Source organism: Gymnoscopelus microlampas, assembly GCF_963454915.1.
Source record: "Gymnoscopelus microlampas genome assembly, chromosome: 21".
Taxonomy (NCBI): domain Eukaryota; kingdom Metazoa; phylum Chordata; class Actinopteri; order Myctophiformes; family Myctophidae; genus Gymnoscopelus; species Gymnoscopelus microlampas.
Genome location: NC_139958.1, coordinates 4,919,214 through 4,928,866, shown reverse-complemented (window position 1 = coordinate 4,928,866; position 9,653 = coordinate 4,919,214). Strand labels below are relative to the sequence as shown.

General features: G+C 42.0%; 1 protein-coding gene across 1 annotated transcript; it reads left to right on the top strand.

Annotated features, from left to right (window-relative positions):
* Positions 1 to 3,139: 3,139 nt before the first annotated feature.
* LOC311037362 (uncharacterized protein) lies at positions 3,140 to 9,163 on the top strand (the record flags this gene model as incomplete). Its single annotated transcript, XM_084046488.1, has 7 exons — positions 3,140 to 3,247; positions 3,792 to 3,973; positions 4,158 to 4,263; positions 4,423 to 4,551; positions 5,484 to 5,579; positions 7,602 to 7,688; positions 8,910 to 9,163. The coding sequence occupies exons 2-7, from the start codon at positions 3,947 to 3,949 to the stop codon at positions 9,161 to 9,163; spliced, it is 699 nt and encodes a 232-aa protein (XP_083902614.1). The 5' UTR covers positions 3,140 to 3,247; positions 3,792 to 3,946.
* Between the last annotated feature and the right edge of the window lie 490 nt (positions 9,164 to 9,653).

Here is a 9,653-nt window from a genome sequence, read left to right as displayed (position 1 = left end):
TTGGAAATATTATTGTTCCAGGCGTTAGTCGGGACCCTCCGCCGTCTCGCACGCACGCTTTGTTTACATGCACTTCCGCGTCGGGGCTTCTACAGCACGAAACGTAAGTGGATGGAAGAAATGCAGGCACTGAACGTATAATATTTTAATAAACCTGTGGCACCCAATGTGTTAACATTGCCCTATTATAGCGCCACCATAATAGGGCAATTTTTCTTTCTTATATTACTCCTACAAATTCAAACATCATGCAAATCGGTACCCATTGTCTCTATAGTCAAGTGATCAAGATGCTTCCGTCCGATTTTTCATATTCCATCCTGATTGGCGAATTCCGAACATTGCTGCCCCACAATAACCTACCTGACCTGGCGGAGACCACTTTTTCTAGTTATTAATACATCTCCAATGCCAGAGTAATACATTGTATTACCAAACAGTGTAATCCAAAACTAAAACAACAAATAGGAATTATAATACATACTGTAATACTGTAAATAAAATAAATTGACCAGTCCATTTGTACACATTGATAGTTACTAGAAGCTCGCCCCCGCTACGCGGGGGCTCGCGTCTAGCCCGCGGCCACGCCCACGTAGCGCCCGCGGCCACTTGGCAACTCATATAAGTGGCGTAGCGTCATGAGGGTCAGTGGGGCCGTGGCTCGGTCAGTGAAGACCCTGTAGTGCGGATGATATGTGGCATAGAGGGGCAGATTGTAAATCCCCAGAGGAAACATCCGTGGGCTACCATTGGTTCAGCGATGTGTGCGGTCGCCCTGCGGCCCCTCCTCCTCCACCAATGTGCAGTATTGAGAGCCCTGACGTCACAACAATTGGAGCGATGGGCACTGCACTGTGGTTGGTTAGGGTACACCTAGGGCCCAGGTAGAACCCAGTTAAAGCCTGCATGGGCAAACCCAGGTAGGACCCGCCTTGGTCCCACATAAACATGGGTAGTTGGGGCCCACCTAAGGGCCAGGTAGAAGCTACTTATAGCCTGCATGGGCATCGCAGTTGGGACTGAAGTGGATGCCGCTGACATTGCTGACATGGGGTCCATATGGTTTAGCCCACCTTGAAACCATATGGGAACTACGCTGGCATGCTGGCTGTAATGCAAACGCTGTATCATACCTGTAGTGTGTAGTTTGCTGTTGTGTGTGTAGCAGATATACCTGCAGTGTGTAGATCAATGTCCATATGAAAGTCAATGCCCAGCAGCGGGTTTTTTTTTCCCCAGCAGAGTTTCTAGTGTCTCTGTCTCTCTCTGGAAGAGGTTGCACATGAACTCTGCAGCCGCACTGAGGCGCTCCAACACAAACACTCTGACATTAAGCTGCTTCACACAACAAACATCAGCACGACGCTGCTGTTTGTCCAAAAGACACAATATCTCCTCTCCCACCGACGTCATGTGTTCATTTATCGACAGCCGTACAGACTCCTTTTGACACATTTTACCTCGTTTATCCAGCTGTCACTGACTCATCGGGCTGTTATTTTGCTGCGATCAAGTCAACGATGTGAGAGATTAGCTATCACAGACGGACGGACAGGGGGTGAAACATAGTCTTGCGCCATGCCTTTCGGCCTGGCGGAGACAATAAAAAAAGGAAAGTAAAGGAAATGAGCATTTCTGCAACAAAAGTAGTCAACAAACTATACTATGAAAACAAACATGGGGCACATTGTCAAAGAATGTAAGAAAGAGGCAGTCATGTAGAAAATAGCCGATCTACAAGCTTACAAAGCCTCTCAACGTGAGGCGTTTTGAGCTTGTAGATCGGCTATTTTCACAATATGTACTTGTGGAACGGAGTCAAACAGGGGGGGGGGGGGCGGCGTGAAAGGGTTGATAAGCACTGCTGTAATCGGAGCGAAATTATCTGAAATTACTACATGACCATAATGCAGCCTAACATGCGTTGCACGGGGCGGTCCTGCCATTACGTTAGTTACTGTAGTTGCTGTGGAGCTACATAGTTCTCCAGAAGACACACACAAACATACACCATCTACAATGGACTAACTGAGCAGCAATATTGACATTCACCACACAAACGTGCATTGTTGACAAAGTGATTGCACAGCCGCTGCAGGCATGACAACCACGTTAGCGTTAGCGACATGGCAGCTATCACAGCGCCGTCCGTCGTCGCTGGGACTAACTGCGATGGCTACAGCAGTAACAGCAAGCTGTCTGCGATGCCATTGTCTGGAGACTGCTCTTAGCGTGACACGACCAATGAGAGTGAGCGCTGTAGTTGTTGCTAAGATACGGTGGCGTCTCTGCCCCATAGCTTGTAGATCTCTCACGCATGATTGGCGTAGGCTGCGTTGCCAGGTCTGATTGTTTGTATAAGCGATTTTGGGCTTATTTGGGTGCACTTTTGGGCTCGTTTCCATAGACCACGGCAGCGCTTATTTCTTTCCCGTGACCGATGTGGCCAAAAAAGTGCAAAACGAACCATCCGGAAGTAAATTGCGAGATTAAATATATAGCACTTTTTGATTATTAGAGAAGGAGACACATGTGAAGGTTGAAAATGAAAGGTAGGAGATTATATAGTTTTTCATGAGGGATTTTTGTAGCAAGTTGTGAGAGAATTGGGCCACTCCTGTGGGCGGGGGGCTGATTAGAACCATTGGGGTTTGAAAGGAGACGCTCTCTGTTTGAGTGATAAGATATTAACATACAGGATTGTGTTCAAAAGATGATTTAATATCAAGACAGATGTATGTTTAAATGGGAAAAAGGACAGTTTATTTTTCATTGATCATAATTGGATGAGGGATATTCAGGCCTCATCAGGCCCAGTGGATGTATGTCTCGTATTTCAAGTAAATGGTTTGAATGACATCTCTACATGACCCCATAACATATTTTTTCAGAGCTATCACATCTGTGTGGTTGTGGGATTAGGGATTTATTTGTTTCCGTTGATTTGTTGTTGTTTCTGTTTTCCCAGATAATCCTGTGGTTGGCCTATCAGGGCATTGGAGATGCTCTGGTTTTGTGCTGATCACTGCGAACAGGGTGTGTGGTGATCACTGGGATGACAAACATTCACAAATAGTTTGCAGAGAGAAGGGCTGTGGCAATGCTCTGTCCTTTAAAAAACATGGAAGTACTGGGTCATATGGTGGTTACCATGTCCGTTGCCAGGGCTCTGAGTCCAGTCTTGGGCAGTGTGAGACGGTCTGGGGCCAGTGTGCTGGAAGACTGGTGTCTGTCTACTGTACAGGTGAATTATTGTATACTTCTACACTTTTGTATTGTATATAGTAGTTACTGTATATTATTTTGTATTCTATATAGCAGCTACTGTATATCAGACTATTTAACAATTTAGTCCATATTCTATTTTAGTTTACTAGTATTTGTTACTGATGTATTATTTTCTACTGATAAAAAAGAAAATAAATGTTTATAAGACTGCAATTTATTACTGTAAAACAGGCATTCTGGACATCGAAGTGGGTAAAGACCTCTATAGGAACTACATTTTAGATTAACCCATGAACTTATTGTTGTGTCTCTAGACATAATGGACAATGGATTGGAATTGAGATCAGTTTTTATTTTCATTTGAAACTGTCAATGGATTTAAATGTATTTCATTCTCCTATTTTAGTGTTTGAATAAGCTTCCTAGATCCCCTTTCCCCTTGCTCCTTATGCTAATTAATTCCTATTATATATGCTACTAATCCATTCAAAGGTTTGGATGTAATATAATTTCCACATGACAGGGAATAAAGCAGAGGTTTTTCATTTCACTTGTTACAGATGGCATCAGATTCACAACCACAGAGAGGTGTGGAGGTACACTTAGTGTCCAATACCAAGATGAGTGGGAGCGTGTGTGTCCCCTAAATGTAACAAAGGATTTTAAGAACCTGCTGTGCGAGGAGCTTGGTTGTGGTGAAGTCATAGAGAACATTATGACAGATGTGAAATCCACAGAGGAGGTAAACAACTGTTTTGTTTGCTTTGTCCTTTAAGTCTCATTGATATCATAAGACATCTCGTCCCTCCAGTCTCTTCTGCACATTATTTTGTATGAAATGTTTTTGTATCACATTCCTGACTGAAAACAAACAGTGAGGAAAAAAAACTCTCAAACACTAAAGGAAGTTTTGATTATGATTGTAGGACCTGGAAATGACTCTGGTTTGCACAAAAGATCATTTGAACATCAGAGACTGTGTCCACCGGAAGTCTTGTAAGAAAGTCAAACCAGCTGAAATCTATTGTAAAGGTACCACACCTACTTTCACTGATCATGTTAAACTACATGTGTTGTTAGGTTGTTGTGATTTTACCTAGACACTGATGAGTGAAACAATTCTGATCATTATTTTTGATGATGATGATGATTATGATCTCTCATTTGCTTTATTCAACCAACAAAATCAAGAACACAAAGTGATTTATCATTTTGGATTAGTGGATATACTGGAGGTCCTTAGGATTGTCACAGTCCTTGTGATTGTGCTGCTGCTGATTCTCCTCAGCCTGTGTGTGAGAACACCTGCTACTGCTAATAGTGAGTAACATTATATTCATGGATTCTATTTAAGTGGTTGTAGTCATAGGATAATCATTCTCTTTAATGTGAAAGTTGTGAATAGGAGTCTTGAATCATGTCAACAATCATGTAAATTCACTGTTACATGTTTTAATATTTGTCCAGCCATTTAGGGAAAAAAAATAAACTGACAGAAACACAGCCTGAATGTACTCATGTAGTAATACTACTATCTGGTCACAAGAGGCCAGTATTTGAACACAGAGTATCATGTTTCTCGTAGTGCAAGTTCAAATGCAAATATTTTTCATTTATTGTCTCCGCCAGGCCGAAAGGCATGGCGAGAGAGTATGTTTTACCCCCTGTCCGTCCGTCTGTGTGTCCGTGTGTCCGTCCGTCCGTCCGTCCGAGAGTATGTTTTACCCCCTGTCTGTCCGTCCGTCCGTGTGTCCGTCCGTCCGTCCGTCCGTCCGAGAGTATGTTTTACCCCCTGTCCGTCCGTCCGTCCGTCCGTGTGTCCGTCCGTCCGTCCGAGAGTATGTTTTACCCCCTGTCTGTCCGTCCGTCCGTCCGTGTGTCCGTCCGTCCGTCCGTCCGTCCGAGAGTATGTTTTACCCCCTGTCCGTCCGTGTGTCCGTCCGTGTGCGACCAGCTTATCTCTGGCACCGTTGGCCCGGTCGCTGCGAAACTGTGCACACACACACACTCCAGGGAGTGTGTGTGTGTGTGTGTGTGTGTGTGTGTGTGTGTGTGTGTGATTTTGTCTGTGCGCGCGCGTGCGTGTGTTACTACTATCCTTATCCTATATAGTTGTAGTAATAATGATGATAATGCTCTGCTTTGGCAAGTATAAGTGCAATGATACTGATTTACAACAGTAAAGCAATTATATTTTTTCTTCTTTCTTTGACATCTTGTACCAGTAGTGTTCTAACTGTGTTGTCATTTAGTAATAAAATCTACACAAAAAGACAAAGAGGATGAAGGTGTTGAATATGAGGAGATTGGCATCACTGCAAATGAAATGAAAGTCTTGGATCAACTTGGTGAGTGATATTTACGTTAAATGAAAGTCTTGGATCAACTTGGTGAGTGATATTTACGTTAAATGAAAGTCTTGGATCAACTTGGTGAGTGAGATTTATAAGTGTGAGATCAGAGTCAGCAGCATGAACACTAGTCAATAAAAACAGGTAAACCATCACATAAGTAGAGTTCAGAGAGAACAATGAGCCTCAAAGAAACTATAGGATACCAGGTAAACAATGAAATGTCTAAACAACATGGTTTCTAAATAACATCCTGTATATTCATAGCGGTCATAGCAGAATCATTAGAGAGCACGTCTGTGGAGGCCCTGGTTGTCACAGGTTTGATGCCAGACCAGGCCAGCAACTGTGAGTAACATTATATTAATGTATTCTATGAACATGGTTGTAGTCATATAGGATGTTCTCTTTTATATGAACCATGTGTCAATTGGAGGCTTGAACATCATGTCATGTAAATTCACTGAATGACATGTTTTAATACCTGTGTGTGTGTGTGTGTGTGTGTGTGTGTGTGTGTGTGTGTGTGTGTGTGTGTGTGTGTGTGTGTGTGTGTGTGTGTGTGTGTGTGTGTGTGTGTGTGTGTGTGTGTGTGTGTGTGTGTGTGCACGCGCATGTCACATTTTGAAGACATTTTATCCAATGATGATAATAAGTACAGTAATACTGCATATACAACAGTAGTTTTTCATCCATAATTTTCTAACTGTGTTGTCATTTAGTAATACAATCTACACAAAAAGACAAAGAGGATGAAGGTGTTGAATATGAGGAGATTGGCATCACTGCAAATTAAATGAAAGTCTTGGATCAACTTGGTGAGTGATATTTACATTCTCATCAGACAGTGATACACATTCATGATCTAACTCTGTCTCACTGACTTGTGTCGCACACGCCACTGTACTTACAGTATTACAGTATTACAGTAATACTGTATTACACAGTACAGTGACACTGCATTATACATTACAGTAGTATTATACAGTAATTTACTGTATAATACTACTGTACCGTATAATACTGTATCACTGTAAAACAGTTTTTTTTAGAGTAATTAGAGTAACCAGAGTAATCAGAGTAAGCATGAACTGTAGTCAACAATGACAGAGTAAATAGTCACATAAGTAGAGTTCAGAGAGAACAATAGTGTGTCAAAGAAACTATATGATACCAGGTAAACAATGAACCTAGCATCTATCTAAGAGCGGTTTCACACTATGGTCCCGGGTGCGCACCCTGGACCACTTGGCTGATGTTGTTGTAGTGTGAACGTAGCGAACCGTTCCCCGTAACGCATCACCGTTCCGTACTCGAAACCACCTCGGGAGGTAGTTTCGGGTCCGATTGCTGCGGAGTCGGGAACGGAACGCGGCAGTGTGAATCCATCCGTACCAAGAGAAGGAAGTGGACTGCTAATCATATATCATTTATATATTTTTATAATGACACATTATTTTAGCTGGGTTATACCTTCTCATAGTTATACTTGAATGTTGACAAGAAATAATAATCCCGCTAGTGTTTGAGTAGCGCGAGCCGTGAAAAATAATAAACAAAAACACATGTGTGGCGAACGTATTTGTAAGGATAAATACACCAAGGATTAGTCCGTGACGTCACTGCTAAATTACAAAGGATGCGTCCGTGACGCCAATATCATATTAACAGACGACAGTGCATTTTGAGGTTTCAAAGACCAGTGCACACACTGCTTTGGTTGTGTATTGTTGATCTGTTGTTATTATAACTCAAGACAACGTCAGGAACACAGTCAAACTTTATTATTCACTCTAGAATGACTTTTCTTCTGTGAATGACATTCGCTCTCCCAAAGCGTCATAGTCCACAGCGCCCCCATGAGGCACCTATTTACCATTACTGTTAAATGAAATGGTCTCGAGTCTTGACCAGTGTGAATGCTGGCCAACCAAGCGCACTCGGGAACGGAGGAGGAACGCTTCGCTTCAAACGCACCCAATGTGAAACCGCTCTAAATAACATTCTGTACATTTGCAGCGGTCATAGCGGAATCATTAGAGAGCATGCCTGTGGAGCCGGAGGCCCTGATTGGTCCAGGTTTGATTCCAGGCCAGGCCAGCAACTGTGAGTAATGTTATATTAATGTATTCTATGAACGTGGTTGTAGGTAGATGTTCTCTTTTATATGAACTTTGTCAATAGGAGGCTTGAACATCATGTCATGTCAATATTTCCAACTATAATTCAATAGGCTAGAACGCATTATTTTCTTTTTGTGAGAATTGGATAAAATCTGTTGGAGTAAGCCTGGTAGCGCTATAACAGCCCAATGTAAAGAATTTAGGGCTGAGGTTCTTCCTTGGCCTCCAGGGAGTGTGTGTGCAAAGTTACGGATGGACGGACAGGGGCAAAAACATAGTCTCCGGCCTTCAACCGTCCAGCCTGGCAGAGACAATAATGATGATGATAATAATAATAATAATAATAATAATAATAATAATAATAATAATAATAATAATAATAATAGCTGCAAACAGCAATACGGGGGCTAATCAATGCAATATGCACAGTAGCGTAATTTGCCTATAGGGTTGCTGGGTTGTGTGAACCCATACACAGGCCTTCCACCACAAGGGGGACCTCCAGGAGATTGTCCATAGATTGGGCGACCGCTGCCCCTCCACTTTGGAACTCACTCCCAGACCAGCTAAGAGCTCCACAGTCTGAAGAGAGGACTTTCCTTTTTAATAAAGGATTCGGTCAGCTATTCTGATTTAACCCCCAAGGTTTCTTTGCCCCCATGTTTTTAATAGGTTTTTTTAGACTCCTTAATTTCTTTTAGAAGCGTTGTTTTCATGCAAATGTTTTTTTTATTCTGTACTGTAGGAGTTTGAGATTTGTTTCAAATGTTAAGTGCAATATTAAAACAAATATGATTACTATTATTGTGTGTATAATGTTTCACGCAGTTTGCTAAAAAAAACTTGGAAAGCGCCACCCTTTGGCCAATGGTTGTGAGTTTTGTTTAACGGTTACCGTTAAGCCAGAACTGCAAAAAGTGGCGTAATAATAATAAAACAAACAAATACGAAAGGGTGCCTATGCACTACTTGCTTGGCCCTCTAATAATTATGAAATGCTTATTTTTTTATATTTCTAATAAGATTGAAATACAATACTGGGTATAGAAATGGAATTATTGTATATACAGTATGATTTACGTGTGTGTGTGTGTGTGTGTGTGTGTGTGTGTGTGTGTGTGTGTGTGTGTGTGTGTGTGTGTGTGTGTGTGTGTGTGTGTGTGTGTGTGTGTGTGTGTGTGTGTGTGTGTGTGTGTGTACACAGGTGCAGTGATCTATGAGGTAGAGGATCCACAGGAGGAGTATGATGATGTGGACACACACCCTGACATCACAGCTGAGGTCCAAGATGACCCCCAACCTGGAGACCCCCTACAGCCGCTTATGACGAGACTGAAAGTAATAGTGTCATTAATATGTGTTGTGTTTCTTGTATTTTTGGGTGTTACTGCGCTATACTTATATGACATGATCAAATATCCCCCACGGATGCGTCGACCGGGTATGGTCTACATATAAGTATATGATATAATGTCCCTTTCCTGGCATGTGGACTCCCATTCAATATTAGTGATTTTACTGTATCTTTTGAAAAATCATGGAATATTATCCTTGACCTCCTTCCTCACGGAGACCGGCTCATTACACGCACAGGGGTCCGGTAGAATCAAAAAACTATTATTGGCCAGCCACGATCCTTCATTCCAGAGCTATGGCCGCTTGAATGTGACTTGTTTTTTTTTAAAGCTTGTTTTTTTTTAAACGAGCACAAAAAGCAGAGAAGAAAATACTTTTATAAATCCATTAACATGAAAAATGTACTTTTATAAATCATTTAACATCAAAGGTGCCTAGCTTTTTTTGTCAAAAAAATCAAAAAGACATCTAAGACGTCCTTGGCAACCTGGGCGTTTGGACAAAAAAAGACGTCAAGGACGTCCTTGGCAGTGAATGTAAACAAACATTACCATTTTCACCATTCTCAAAGGGAGATGGAAGGGAAGAGATA